Source organism: Cetorhinus maximus, chromosome 4 (genome assembly GCF_964194155.1).
Source record: "Cetorhinus maximus chromosome 4, sCetMax3.hap1.1, whole genome shotgun sequence".
Taxonomy (NCBI): domain Eukaryota; kingdom Metazoa; phylum Chordata; class Chondrichthyes; order Lamniformes; family Cetorhinidae; genus Cetorhinus; species Cetorhinus maximus.
This window is the reverse complement of record NC_135882.1, coordinates 162,506,243-162,521,907: the sequence shown is the minus strand read 5'-3', so window position 1 is coordinate 162,521,907 and position 15,665 is coordinate 162,506,243. Positions and strand designations below refer to the sequence as shown.

Below are 15,665 nucleotides of genomic sequence, written 5' to 3'. Positions count from 1 at the left end.
GGAGAGCCAGCACGGATTTGTAAAAGGCAGATCATATTTGTCTAATCTAATAGAATTTTTTTGATGAAGTAACAGAAAAGGCTGGTGAAAGGAATGCAGTGGATGTTCTCTATATAAATTTTAAGAAAACATCTGACAAACTACCACGTAAAAGGCTGGTTAAAAAGGAATACATAAGAACATACAAACTAGGAGCAGGAGTCGGCCACTTGGCCCTTCGAGCCTGCTCTGCCATTTAATAAGATCATGGCTGGTCTGATTGTAACCTCCACTCTACATTCCCACCTACCCCCACTAACCTTTCACCCCCTTGCTTATCAAGAATCTATCTACCTTTGCCTTAAAAATATTTACTCTGCTTCCACTGCCTTTTGAGGAAGAGTTCAAAAGACTCATGACCCTCAGAGAAAAAAATTTTCCTCATCTCTGCCTGAAATGGGCGACCCCTTGTTTTTAAACAGTGACCCCTAGTACTAGACTCTCCCACAAGAGGAACACCTTCTCCACATCCATCCTGTCAAGACCTTTCAGGATCTTATATGTTTCAATGAAGTCACCTCGTACTCTTCTAAACTCCAGTGGATACAAGGCCTAGTCTGATCAAGCTTTCCTTATAAGACAACCCGCCCATCCCAGGTATTAGTCTAGTAAACCTTCTCTGATCTGCTTCCAACGCATTTACATCCTTCCTTTAAATAAGAGACCAATACTGTACACAGCTCTCCAGATGTGATCTCACCAGTGCCCTGTATAACTGAAGCATGACCCCCCTACTTTTGTATTTAATTCCCCTCACAATAAACAATAATATTCTATTAGCTTTCCTAATTACTTGCTGTACCTGCATACCAGCCTTTTGTGATTCATGCACCAGGACACCCAAATCCCTCTGCATTTCAGAGCTCTGCAATCTCTCACCATTTAGGTAACATGCTTCTTTTTTTTCCCTACCTGTCAAAATGGACAATTTCACATTTTCCCACAGTATACTCCATTTGCCAGATCTATGCCCACTCACTTGTCCTATCTATATCCCTTTGTAGCCTCTCCACTACCTACCTGACTACCCTACCTGTCTTTGTGTCATCAGAAAATTTAGCAACAATATCTTTGCTCCCTTCATCCAAGCCATTGATGTGAATTGTAAAAAGTTGAGGCCCCAGCACTGATCCCTGTGGCACATCACTCATTACATTTTGTCAACCAGAAAAAGACCCATTTATGCCTACCCCCTGTTTCCTGTTAGCTAACCATGCCAATATGTTACCCCCTACAACATGAGCTTTTATTTTCTGCAGTAATCTTTGATGTGGCACCTTATCAAATTCCTTCTGGAAATCTAAGTGCAGTGCATCCACCAGATCCCCTTTGTCCACAGCACATGTTACTTCTTCAAAGAACTCCAGTAAGTATTGCTGAATAAAAAGACACGTCTAAACTTTGTCTTGTACTCATCAGGACACTTTGCAAGAATACCAATATCAGGGGAAAACAACAATTTATACTGTATGTGAAGAGAGTGCTGATTGGTTGGCAAGTGGCGTTGCCATGGAGAATGCACCAGTGTGGTGACTGACAGTTAATTGCCAAGCATTGTTTGAAACTTAAACCTGGCAGCTTGACCCTGATTGGTTAAGGCATTGCCCTGAGGAATGAGTCAGTGAATGGCTGTCACTTATTTTGTTTAGTTGAAACAGGCACAATGTGTGTAATGTTCTTTCTGTCTGCAAAGAACTGGGCCCTGTGTATTAATTATATGTAGCTTTCAGTACACGGAAATGTGGCACATTGCGTGCCTGACTGACAATCTTAAATTGGTTGTCAGCGTAATTGTTAGCACACTGAGGATTATTTATCAAATGTTGTCCAATCGAAGAATCACATCTAATGTTAGACACTGTGGTTTGAGTTTTGCAAGCACGGGCTGGTTGTGTATGGTCTGTACCTTGTCCATTGTGAACAGTGGCTGGGACATGTTGCTTGATACAATCCGCTGGTCTTTGGGACGTACGGCCTATACACCTAGCATCAGACTGGCACTGAAATTCATATAGCACATTACTCTTTTGTGTGATAGGCAAAACGTCTTCTTGGCTTGATGGCAGCATCCTGTTATTGATGAACACCACTCGTGTTGCTACTGCATAGTAACAGCTTGAAACAGTTAGCTTCACCTGTTGCTCAGATGTTTGAGTTACCTTATCTTACCAGGGTAAAATGAGGTAGGCTGGGTACTTTACAGGGGCAAAAATGACGGCCTTAGGCCTGTTCATGAGTTTGCAAAATATACAGCGTGAAATGATCTGATCAGGGTAGCCATTACCCTGCAGGATGTCTTTGATGTGCCCTATTTCAGCATCAAGCTTGCATGGTGAGCAAATGGCTTGGGCCCTGTTTACAAGATTACCGATAAAGCCAATCTTCTCGCATGTGGAACTATAAGAATCCCAATGTGTATACTGACCAGTGAAGGTAGGCTCGCGGTGGGCCGTGATAGAGAATCCCCTCGCAGGTTTCTCAACTAGTACATCAAGGAAGGGGAGTTCATTTGACTGCTCCATTTCAAAAGTGAATTTGAGCATAAGATGGAACCCGTTAAGACATGTAAGGAAATTGTTACATGCAGCTGTGGATTTAAATATAGCAAACTTTTCATCTACATATTGTAAATATGCGAGGGTTAGGAGGTTAGGTGTTATTCTATTGAAGACACGTTTCTCATGGAACCCAACAAAGATGTTTGCGAGAGTTGGGCCTAGAGGGGATCTCATGACAACACCATCTATTTGGGCATACATGGCGTCATTAAAACTGAACTCAACTGCGTGAGTTACCGAGTTCATACATTCAATGAATACTGATTCATGCAATGGTGGCGGGTATAGATCACCATGATATAGTGCTGCAGTGCAAATACCTATGGCTTCCTTGAGTGGAACATTGGTGAATGGGCTAGCAATGTCAAATGAGCACATGGACACAGCATTGCTATTGATATGCAAGTCCTGTATGACCTTCACAAATGTGAAGGAGTCCTCCACTGTGTATGTGGAAAACTTGGTCAGAACCGGTTGTAACCATTCGCCCAACCATTTGGCCAATTCATACTGTGTAGAACCGGTTACAGATAAGATGGGGCCTAAAGAGACATCACTTTTGTGTGTCTTGGGTAGCCCATACATATGCAGACGTAACAAACTGTGAGGATGAACCCTGTCATATATATCACGGGGTAGTTCATCGCTCTTACACAAGTCCAGCAAGCTTTTTTTTAGTTTACTTTGAATAAAGCTGTTTGGTCATGTTGAGTGGCAGGTAAATGGATATGAATTTGGACCTGCCATTAAGAATAGCACGCATTTTGTTGATATAGTCATGCTTGTTAAAGATGATAATTGCTGTCTCTTTGTCAGGTTTACTGATGTGTATGTCCGGGTTGGTCTTAAAACCTCACAACGCTCTAAGATATTCGCGTTGCATATGAAAATTAGACAGGTCTTTTGGAATTCCACAGTATGTGCACGCTAGATCAGCTAGGCGCGCTTTCAAGGATTCAATGTCTTCAGTGGACGCTGGTTTGTGGCAGGATAATTGGGAGTAGATAGAGGAGTTGGAACTCAGCAAATACCTCTTCCCGTTTGATTTGGGATGAAACCATCTGCAAGAACGAGCCCCTCACTTTCTGAGAGTACATGGCCACAGAGATTTGTTATGTTTTTTTGTGGTGTCGTTAATTGCATTGCCAAACCGCTTCCATTTAAGTGATTTATGGTGCAGACATGTTTCAAACGGATACCGTTTATGGTGCAGTCATCTATTGAAGCAATATAGCGGCATAAACGGATCAAGTCAAAAAATGAAAGAAATTTACGCACTGCAGACTAAGCGCAGTGAAGGGCATGGCATAAATTGGTAACCCTATTACCAACCTGTCCAGTCTCATCTCGCATAAACAAACACTCGCTTGCTGTCGGTCACCATCACTGCTGCATTCTCCATGGCAACACCACTTGCCAACCAATCAGCACTCTCTTCACATACAGTATAAATTGTACTTTTCCCCCTTATATTGGTATTCTTGCTAAATGTCCTGAAAAGCACAAGATGAAAAGCTTAGATGTGTCTCTTCTTTCAGCAATACTTAAGTTCTGTGCTACCAAATGACTATTTGAACTCCAATAAATCGGTTAAACATGATTTCCTTTTCACAAAATCATGTTGCCTCTGCCTGATTACCTTGAATTTTTCCCAGTGCCCTGCCATAATGTCTTTAATAACAGCTTCTAACATTTTCCCTATGACAGATGTTAGGCTAATTGACTTGTAGTTTCCTGCTTTTTGTCTCCCTCCCTTTTTGAATAAAGGAATTACATTCACTATTTTCTAATCTAATGGAACCTTCCCTGAATCTCAGGAATTATCTTAAATTTAAAACCAATGCATCAACTATCTCACTAGCCACTTCTTTTAAGACCCTAGGATGAAGTCCATCAGGATCCAGGAGCTTGTCAGCCAAGTTACTCAGTACAACTTCCCTGGTAATTGTAATTTTCCTGAGTTCATTCCTTCCCTTCCATTTCCTGATTTACAGCTATTTCTGGGATGTTACTTGTATTCTCTATAGTGAAGACCGATGCAAAGTGCTGGTTCAATTCATCTGCTAATTTATTTTCCCTTATTAATTCGGCAGACACTATGGAACCAATGCTCACTTTGTTAATTCTTTTCATTTTAAAAAAATTTCTAAAGAAAATCTTACTATCTGTTTTTATATTTCTAGTTAGCTTCCTTTAGTCCTCTAATTTTTTCCTCCTTATCAATCTTTTAGTCATTCTTTGTTGTTTTTATATTCTGTCCAATCTTCTGACCTGCCAACCATCTTTGCACAGTTATATGTTTTTTCTTTAAGTTTGACACTACCTTTAACTTTTTTAATTAAGCATGGAATGTGGGGGGTCCTCTTGGAATTTTTCTTTCTCGTTGGAATGTATCTATTCTGAGTATTCTGAAATACCCCCTTAAATGTCCATCATTACATCTTTATTGACTTATCCCTTAACCTAATTTGCCAGTTCACTTTAGCTAGCACTGCTTTCATGGCCTCATATTTGACTATTTAAGTTTAAAATACTAGACTTGGACCCATTCGTCTCTCCCTCAAACTGAATGTAAAATTCAATCATGTTATGATCACTGGTACTTAGGGGTGCCTTCACTATAAGGTCATCAATTAATCCTATCTTGTACAATACCCGGTCTAGTATAGCCTGCTGTTTGGGTGGCTCCCGAACTTGCTGTTCTAAGAAACTAGCCCGCAAACATTCTATGAACTCCTCATCTACACTACCTTTGCCAATCTGATTTTTTTCCAGTGTATATGTAGAATAAAATCCCCCATGATTATTGCTGTGCATTTCTGATGAGCTCCCATTATCACTTCCTTTTTGCTCTGTCCTACTGTGTAGTTACTGTTGGGAGGTCTGTATACCACTGCCACAAGTAACTTCTTGCCTTTTATCATTTCTCATCTCTATCCAAACGGCATCTACATTCTGGTTTCATGAACTTAGGCCATCGCTCTCTATTGTACTAATACCATCATTAATTAACACAGGGACCCCTCCACCTTTTCCTAGCTTCTTGTCCTTCCTAAATGTCATGTAATAGGATGGTTAATATCTAATCAGAAAAAAATCTGGCTTAAGAACAGATGTGGAGAACTTTGACCCAGAAGCAATACGGTTAGGAAAATTTGCAACTTTTAAAAAATGTTTGTGGAATCTGCAATTATTTTTAAATATGTTGGAAAAGGACTTTTAAGAGTTTGCATTAATTGTAAAGGGATCAATTGGAATTTCCTTGGCTATTAAGGAATACTGGTCCATGTGACCTGGTGATACTTGACCTGGAAGCAGTACCAACAGAAGGAGGTTAAGATACGGAAACCGTGTGTGGCCAGACACACAGGAGAGCGACAAGCAAGAGAGCTGGTGGCTTAAAGCGATCAGCACGTAGATGCAGACACAAAGAGAAAGCAGACGGAGACAGAAAGAGGAAAACAGGATTTGTGGTAAATGGCTATTTTACAGACTGGAGGATGGTAGACAGTGGTAGGGCCACTTTTTTGCTATCTATAAATGACTTGGAACTTGGAATACAGAGTAGAATTTCATGCGAACATACAAATTAGGAGCAAGAGCAGGCCTGCTCTGCCATTCAGTAAGATCATGGCTGATCTGAATGTAACCTCAACTCCACATTCCTGCCTACCCCCGGTTACCTTTCACCCCCTTGTTAATCAAGAATCTATCTAGCTCTGCCTTAAAAATATTTAAAGACTCTGCTTTCACCGCCTTTTGAGGAAGAGAGTTCAAAAGACTCTCAACCCGCTGAGAGAAAAAAATTCTCCTCATCTCTGTCTTAAATGAGCGACCCCTTATTTTTAAACAGTGACCCCTAGTTCTAGATTCTCCCACAAGAGGAAACATCCTCTCCACATCCACCCGGTCAAGACCCCTCAGGATCTTAAAGGTTTCAGTTAAGTTGCCTCTTACTTCAAAATTTAAAAATTTGCTGATGATACCAAATGTGGAGGAGTGACAAACAGTGGCAGATGGAAGTTAATGCAGAGAAGTGGGAGGTGATGCATTTTGGCAGAAGGGTTAGGGAGAGGCAACATAGACTTAATGGCACAGTTCTAAAGAGTGTATAGGAACAGAGAGAGCTGGGGATGTATGTGCGTTGTTCTTTGAGAGAGTAGTTAGCAAAGCATATGGGACCTTGAGCTTTATAAATAGAGACATTGAGTACAAAAATAGGGAAGTAATGTTAATCCTTTGCAAAGCCCTGGTTAGGTGACAAGTAGAGTACTGCACCCACACTGATCATCACACTTAGGATGTAGGGTCCTTGAGGGGGGTGCAGAGGAGATTTACCAGAATGAATCCAGGGATGGGGGAGTTTCAGATTATGAGCTTAGATTGGAAAATCTGGGGTTGTTCTCCTTGGAGCAATTTGATAGAGGTGTACAAAATTATGACAGGTTTGGATAAGATAAACCAGGAAAAACTGTTCCCATTTGCTGATGGTACAAGCACTAGCGGACACAGATTTAAGGTTTTGGGCAAGAGCTGCGGGGAGAATGTTAGGAATGGAGGAAAATGTTTACGCAGCGTGTGGTAATGACCTGGGTCTTGTTGTCTGTGGGGGTGGTGGAAGCAGAAACAATCAATGATTTCAAAAGGAAGGTATTTGAAGGATTTGAAAGCCTGCAGGTCTTTGGGGATCAAGGTAGGGATTGGGACTGATTGGTTTGCCCTGCGGAGAGCTGGCATGGACTCGATGGGATGAATTCTATGCCATAAATGACTCCACGGCATGTTGGAATTAGCACACTTCAGGACCTCTGAGTTGGTGACCTTGTCCTGCCAAGAGATGCTGAGGGCACATCTGAAATAGCGAAGGTGGAAACTGCCTTTTCTCCTGCCTAGCATATGTTGTCCAGGTCTCACCACTGTCGAGGAGTACACTGAGGACACAGGCTTGGTGGACTCACAGCTTGGTGTTCTTAGTCAGGTTGCTATTGTTCCACACTCTCTTACTCTCAGCTTGGGCATAACTGCAGCAGCTTTTACGATGCATGTGTTGGATTTCACCATCAAGTGACAGATTGCTGGTCATTGTAGAGCCTGGATATGTGAAGCTATCATCAGCCTCCAGTGTCACATTGTCAATGCTCATTGATGGTGGTTTAGAAACATCCTGAACCATGACATTTGTCTTCCCGATGCTCTTTATAGGAGTGAGAGAGTCTGTCCATTTGCTGCTGTAGATGACCCTCAGTATGGAATGCTAGTGTGGCAGTGTCAGCTTACAGCAACTCTCTGATGAGGACTTGGTGCATTTTTGTCTTGGATTTCAGGCGAGCAAGGCTGAATAGCTTCCCATCAGTTCTAGTATGTAAGCAGACACCCTCTGTAGATGACCTGGAGGCTTATAACAGCAGCACAGAGAAATATATGCCAAACATTATCAGTGCCAGAATGCAATCCTGTTTGACCGCAGTGTGGATCTCAAATGGTTCCGCTGCGTCCAGACTCTAAGTGAAAACGCAAATCAGTGATAAATGTTTAGCCAGGGAAGCATGTTGTCTCTTGAGTTCGGCTGTTCTCACTTTTCAATGCAAAAAGCTTATTTAATTAAATGCTATTCACAATGGCTGATTGTCAAGTCCATGGTTGCGATTCTGTATCACATCAAATTTTGCTTAATATAGAGATAGGTAATGGCAGTGTGAATCACGCCAAAGGCAATTTGACATTGTTTCAATTCATCTTTTACGCCTTTCCATGAATCAGATATTAGGCTCTGGAATTCCCTTTCCTAAGCCCCTTTGTGCCTCCACCTCTCTCTCCTCCTTTTAGAGGCTCCTTAAATTCTACCTCTTTGACCAGCCTATGCTAACATGCCCATACCTGTTTCTGTGTCGAATTTTGGTCCGTGTTGCTCCTGTGAAACGCCTTGTGATGTTTTAGTATGTTAAAGGTACTATTATCAGAAGTGACGTGAGAGAATAAGAAAGTTATGCAGTGAGTTGGTGAGATCTGGAACGTACTGCCTGACACGATGTGGAAGCAGATTCAGAAATTTCTTTTAGAAGGGAATTTGCTTTATACATGAAAAGAAAACTTTGCAGGATCATGAGGAAATCTAACTGGGTCGCTTTTTCAAAGAGCTGACACAGACATGATTGGCTGAAGACCTCCTTCTGTGTTGTCATTCTATGATTACACAGAGTTAGATGCAATATACAGAATTAGATGGAATATACAGCACAGAAAGAGGCCATTCGGCCCAACCGGTCTCTGCTTGTGTTTATGCTCCACATGAGTAGAGGGGTCTAATTAAGCTGCTGGAGAAAATTGGCTGCCCGCCGAAGCTGCTCAATGTGATCTCCACTTTCCATGACAGCGTGATGGGTAAGGCTGGCTATGCTGGGGCAATATTGGAACTCTTTAAGGTTCACAGTGTGGTCAAACAGGGCTGTGTTCTGGCACTGACACTCTTTGGCAAATTCTTCTCTTTACTGTTGTCATACACCTTCAGGTCATCTACACAGGATGGCTACTTTCCACCTTCGCTGTCTCAGCCATATCCTTGGCATCTCTTGGCAGGACAAGGTCACCAACTCAGAGGTCTTGGAGCGTGCCAATTCCATCAACGTACCCTCATTGCTAAGCCAATGACGTCTGCGCTGGCTTGGCCACATTCCTCGAATGGATGACGGCTGTATATCCAAAGGCCTTGTGTGTGGGGAACTGGCCACTGGGTCATGATCTCCTGGCCATCTGTACCTCCACTACAAGGACATTTGCAAGTGAGACATTGACAGAGTCGCTGACGGCTGTGACCTCTGGAAGCTGACTGTTTCGAAGACAAAAATCGGAAGACTATAAAGTGGAAAGCTCCGCTGGCCAAGAAGAGGGCCTAGAGAAAACAGAGGCCGGTGAATCCTGTACCACCTGAGTTCCACTATCTTCATCTGCAGCAGAGAGTGCCATGCTAGAGTGTGGCACCTGACCCACACCAGGCGATATTTAACACATGGTTTAGCCAAGGCGCAAGCTATAGCCTCAGAAGATGGAAGGCTGCCAACCATGGCACAGAAACCTGCCATTCTGCCAACTAGTCAGTGGTGGTGTTTTTGCTCCACATGGGGTGGTCTCTCATTTATCTACCTCATCTCAGCCTTTCAGCATATCTTTCTATTCCCTTTCCTCTCATGAATTTCTCTAGTTTCCTTTGGAAAGCGTCTAAGCTATTTAGCTCAATCACTTCATGTAATAACGAGTCCCATTCTAACCACTACGCAAATAGTACAGAAATTCCTCCTTTTTGCCCTTTTGGTTTGATTAGTAACTCTTATATAAATGCAATTAGTCGTTTGGTAGTAGAGAACTTGAGCATTGCTGAAAAAAGCAATATGGCTAAGTTTTTTGTCTTGCACTCATCAGGACACTCACAAGAATCCCAATATAAGAAGGAAAAGAACAATTTATACTGTATGTGAAGAAAGGGCTGATTGGTTGGCAAGTGGTGTTGCCCTGGAGAATGCACCATTGATGGTGACAGACAGTGAGTGAGCATTTATGTGAGATGAAATTGAACAGATTGATAATACGGTTACTAATTTACATTGTGTCCTGATGAGTGCAAGATGAAAAGCTTCACTTTTTTCGGCAATAAATGCAATTGGTGGTTGTTTTGTTGGGTTGTCTCTACCCTTGGTGTGTACTGCTAAGGCACCATTAAGCAGTCTTGTAGAAGTTACCAAGAAGTCTTTATTAGCATTACTGAAATATGTGCATATTTACAGTAGAGGGTACAGGTATGGAGAGGACTCCATGGCATGTCCTTACATCTTGCTACCTAGCTCTACACTGCTCAGCTAAGTTCTAGGCCAGGTGCCTTCTTTCATCACAGGGTTGTGTTCTGGCACTGACAGGACAAGGTCACCAACTCACCGGTGGGTGATACTGTACTCAGTCCCAGGTTTACTGGGACTTAATGTACTGCATCCTTCTACTTCCCTCATTCTCTTCCACCCTCCCCCCCCCCCCCCCCCACCCCCCACCGCCCCCCACAAGTCTTTATTCCATGATATAGACTGACGATAGTTAGTTACTTACAGTTTGATTCAAGTCTTGTGTTGTCATAAGGCTTGTTGCAGCTGTAACTACTCTAACTCTAAACTGCTTCATTATTAACATTACAACATTAATAGCAGGTATTAACAGAGTTCATCTACCCTGTCTCCCCCTTTCAGGCCTTTCACATCGGGGTTTGAGGCAGTCTGGAGGTCTTGTACACTTGCCATGTCTCATTTGCCATCTGGTCGGGAGGGTGGTAGGATCTAGGGGCTGTTGACCTTGGTGATGGATTGTTGGTTGGAACTGAGTGCAGGCATGGCTTTGTGAGCTTTTTCCATTGGCGAGTGTTGCTCCATGCCTGTTTGGTTGGGTTGCTGCGGTGGTTGTTTGGTACCGTGAGTGGTGGTCATTTCTTTCTGGGAGGACAGGTTTGGTATCCACCAGCTGTCAATTGTGCCCCTTCTTCTGCCTTTTTCGGCCTCTGGAAGCCTTCTGGGGTTGAGGGGAGCCATGGATGGAATAAGAGTGTGGAGGCAGCTCACCTTTGTTGAGTAGTGTTTGCGTCAAGCTGCTACCTGGTTCCAGTGGACTCTATGTTTTCATCACACTGGCTGGCAGTTGCTGGGGCCACGCATAGGTCATCATTTCAACCAACTGCACTGTAGTCGCTGGTTGAGGCGGAGACTCTTCTGGAAGTAGTTCTGGTTCTGGTGTCACCTCCACTGGCGGTGCTGTGGTTCAGTTCAGGGACCTGAAAAGGAGAAGAACAGATCTGCTAAGGAGAAGAACAGACCTGCTCCACGAACAGGAAAGAGAGGTGACAAACAAAATCAAAATTGAGTTGCTGTTTTGTCGTTGGGCTTTCGGGAGGACAGCTTTCTAGCTGCGTGGAGACTGTGGTTCTCTTCGCATCTTGTGCCAGTTGAAGAAGGCCGAGGGCTAAGCAGGTGTCTCCACTGAGGAGTGAAAAGGTCTGATTTCGTACAATGTGCATAAATTCTGTGATCTGTTTGTTGCTGTACCTTATTGGCTCTTGAATCATTCCAATGACCTGGAGTTGGACTCCCCCTGCACTGTAGAGTAGGGTGTTCATAGTTGGGACCCAGCAGTCTTGGAGTCACTCTGGCGCCAGAATCTAACTTGAAATTGCTTAGATGGCCGTTTACTGAGATGTCCACGTTCCAGAAGGAGGAGCCGTATTGTCTGATGTCGCCCAAGAAGAAGGGCTGTGTCTCTTCTGGGTTGGTGGCTTCGACTTCATGGTTGGCTCTCAGATTGCCTGTGTGGTGCAGGGGACGCGACTAGCAAGGCCTGCTGAAGTGCCCTTGTTTGTGACAGTAGAAGCATTTAGCAGCGCTGGACAGACATTGGTCCTCCCTGTGGGTGCGCATCACCCTGCAGCGCTAGCACGGTCTGGCAGAGTGGTTGGGTGTTGGCTTACCCCGGTTCGGACGGTCTCTGTGCTTCTGTGGCCAGATGTGGAGGATCAAGGTGTGGTTTCTGCCCCATGAAGTGCTCTCATCTCTAGGAATGGCCCGATGCTGGTCTCGCCGCTCGGACAGCGTGACTAGCTGGACACCCTTGTTGAGAGAGAGGTTTTCCTGGGCTTGGAGAAGGTCAGAGAGTGAATTGTCCACGATACCCACCATGATTCTGCCTCGGATGAGTTCTGATTTTAGATCTCCGTATTCGCATCCATGTGGTAGAGATTATTGATAAAGGAATCAACAGGCTCCCCAGGCTGTTGGGCACTCCTGTTAAATTTCAAGCATTCCAAGGTCTTGTTGGATTGCAGATTGAAAAAAAGGCCAAAAGGATTTTAAAACATCTTCAAATTTAGCAGATGATTCACCTATGGCATGCCTGGCAATGATATTGTCTGCCATCAGTACAGTTGAATAAAGTAATACGCTAACTTGTTCTTCTAACTTTTTATTTAACCCTGCAGCTGCGCTATATCTGAGGAATGTTTTTCTCCAAAAGCTCCAATTGGTCCTGTCCATAGGTAAGGCATATTGGGGGTGGCAATGACAAACTCACTCATGGTTGAAAAATTTTAAAGCATAGGTGTCCCTTTAAGAGGTCGGAGGATTTCAAAATCATGCCACCAGAATTGCTGTTGAGAAGATTTTCCTGCGCTTCAGACTTTTGTCGCAACCTTTAAAATGGCGGCGACAGGCAAGGAGAAGGAAGAAGCTATAAATTGGCCACAGGTCAGATTGCGACCATGGGTCAGTTGAATGGCGGTGGTCTGCCACAGGTCAGGTCCATGTTGGGAAAGCAGAAGTTTCGCTGGCCAAGAGGTCGAAAATTTTGCGAGGCACTCGGGCTTTCGTTTAAACGGGGGTTTCTGCATGTTTGATGGTTATTTTTCCTCTTTTTTTACACTCCGGGCTGGGGGACAAGTATAGGGGTCACCGAGTTGGAGGTCAGGCTAGCAATGAATGTGCAACTGAGTTTTCTGCCTGACTGGTTTTTAAAAGAAATAGTTCACAGCACTGGTTTCCTGGAACTGTAAAAAGGTTGTAACTCAATCTGCTGGCTGCTAGATCTGCTTTGTTGAAGCTGCTTTGACAGGGATCCAGGGGAGGCTTTTGCTTGAGCTTTTTTTCTGCTGCCGGGATCTTCTGTCTCTGGAGCTTTTCAGGTGAGTTTTCTCAGCTACTTGCCTCTGGAGTGAGGTTGTTTCAGAGCAGAAATTCATTGCTGGTGTCCTCTTCTTGATTTCTTCATTATTTTTATGGAGGATGTGGATTTTGATCTTCAGCTACCACCATGATCTGTTCTGTTGTCGCTACCCATGGTGGGTACTGCTTAGACACCATTAAGCAGTCTTGTAAAAGTTACCAAGAAGTCTTTATTAACATTACTGAACTATGTGCATATTTATAGTAGAGGATACAGGTATGGAGAGGACTCCATGGCATGTCCTTGCACCTTGCTACCTAGCGCTACACTGCTGAGCTAAACTCTAGGTCAGGTACCTTCTTACCATCACCAGTGGGCGGTACTGTACTCAGTCTCAGGTTAACCCTTATTGCACTGGATCCTTCTGCTATGGTTGTTGTTGTTGTATTAATCGTTTTCCTGTTTGCGTTTAATTCTTCCAGCATTATCCTCTATATCGTGTCAGTGACGAGGAGTGTACGGGTGAAGACTCTGCATCTCCTGAGGAAAAGAAGCTGCTATTCCGTGAGAAGTACGACACACTGTCTCTTGAAGCTTCCAAAAAGGTAAGAAATGCAATGATTGATGTGCAGCACAGGAGCTGTAGACAAGTTTGTTGGGTAACACCACTTTTTACAGGGGACAAGCAGTGTGGCACTGCCCACTGAATACTGTTCAATTGGATAAGGTGGAAGTAAAGCAGAGTCTTACAGTTAGTGCTATAGTTTTGTAACAGCCATGGTTCAGTGGGTAGCACTCTGTCCTCAGAGTTAGAACTTATGGGTTGTGGTACCACTCCTGAGACTTCAGCCACAGATTGAAGCTGATTCTCCCCTTGCAGCACTGTGGGAGTGCTTCACTGCCAGATGTGGCGTCTGCCAGATGTGACGTCTTCCAGATAAGACATTAAACCCAGGGTGTGCCTGTCTCTCCAGTGGATGTAAAGGATCCCAAAGAGGAGCAGCAGAGACCTGCTGACCAATATTTGTCCCTTGACCAACAATATCCAAAATAGATTATCTGGTCATTATTACATTGATATGGGAGCTTGCTGTGCGCAAATTAGCTCCCATGTCTCCTACATTACAGCAGTGGCTAGACTTTATTGGCTGTTAAGTGCTTTTGGATGTCCTGAGGCCATGAAAGGCACTATGGAAATGTACGTTTTTCCTTTTCTTTGCAGGTTTTACCTGATATCTTTCATTCTAGAGGAGCCTCCATTATGTGTTGTAGGGGAGGAAATCTTCCCAACCTTCCCACTTGATCCTGGTGGTTAATAGAAATTGATGTTGAACCCAGTGCCCCTGCACTCTGTTCTTGCACATGAAGTACTAGGCTGAGAATGCAATCTGAGGAACAAAACAAACATTTTAAAGGGGATGGAATACACATGTGCAAAAAGAAAGTACAGTTAGCTGATAGCTTCCTGTGAAAATTCGTGCAGATTGGCAGGACGGTAAATACTTGGTACAGATGACGCCCAGCATCTTTTTCCCATTGCTTTTTAATTTTGTTTGTGAATACTGTTTGGTATAATTGTGTATCTCTTCTCTCACATTCCTACCAGCAGTGTGTAAGAAAGCTGAGTTTTGATAGAGCAACATAAATATGTGCCAAGGGACCAGACATTAAATCCGTCCTTGGACTCCATACTGAGGAACTACCTGGAGTTTGACCCCTCAGTGTAGGTTTCTAAGTATGAATGATGCCTGATTTGGCTGCTCAAACTCTCTTACGTTTAACTCGGTTCCAATCGCCTTAACCTGGTGAATAGGTAAGCTAGCTCTTTCTTGCCAGATCATTGAGAGACAACAGCACTGAGGGTGGACCTGCACCACATGGACTGCAGCGGTTCAAGAAGGCAGCTCTCCACCACCTTCTCAAGGACAACTAGGAATGGGCAATAAATGCTGGTCCAGCCAGCGAAGCCCGCATCCCGCGAATGAATGAAAAAAAAAGGTCACAAGCCATGCAGTGCACACTATTGGTTAGAAATCACAACTTTACTTGATGAAGTGCCGTCAGGGTTATCTGGCAATTGAGTAGCAGATCATTAATGGACAGAATTATTTAACAATTGGAATGGCAAAGTTTCACAGGCAATTCAATGCATCGTTGTAAATCAGTGCTAAAGGTTGCTGAACTTTAATGCTAGCAGTCACCAAAGTCTTAAGGTCATAAATTGGTGAGATGACTTTCAGAATAATTCCTTAGTCAGCTGATAAGTCTATCAAATAGCTCATTTGTTTGTGTGATTAGCAATGTTAAGAACGCAAACAACCTCATTCTCAAGTGGCTTGGTTATGTCTCTCTCCTTCCTTCCCTGGGACGTAGCCATTTGTTTGTAGA

General features: G+C 43.6%; 1 protein-coding gene and 1 long non-coding RNA gene across 2 annotated transcripts in view; one reads left to right on the top strand and one right to left on the bottom strand.

Moving 5' to 3' along the window:
* The window catches only part of LOC144680013 (uncharacterized), a 773,835-nt gene that overhangs the window by 178,612 nt on the left and 579,558 nt on the right, over positions 1-15,665 (bottom strand). The gene's annotated exons all lie outside the window — the stretch shown is intronic.
* Positions 1-15,665, top strand: part of mppe1 (metallophosphoesterase 1) — an 84,003-nt gene that overhangs the window by 50,899 nt on the left and 17,439 nt on the right. Inside the window, exon 7 of the mRNA XM_078541081.1 lies at positions 13,760-13,882. Coding sequence (XP_078397207.1) covers positions 13,760-13,882 — 123 coding nt within the window. The remainder of the gene's footprint in view (positions 1-13,759; positions 13,883-15,665) is intronic.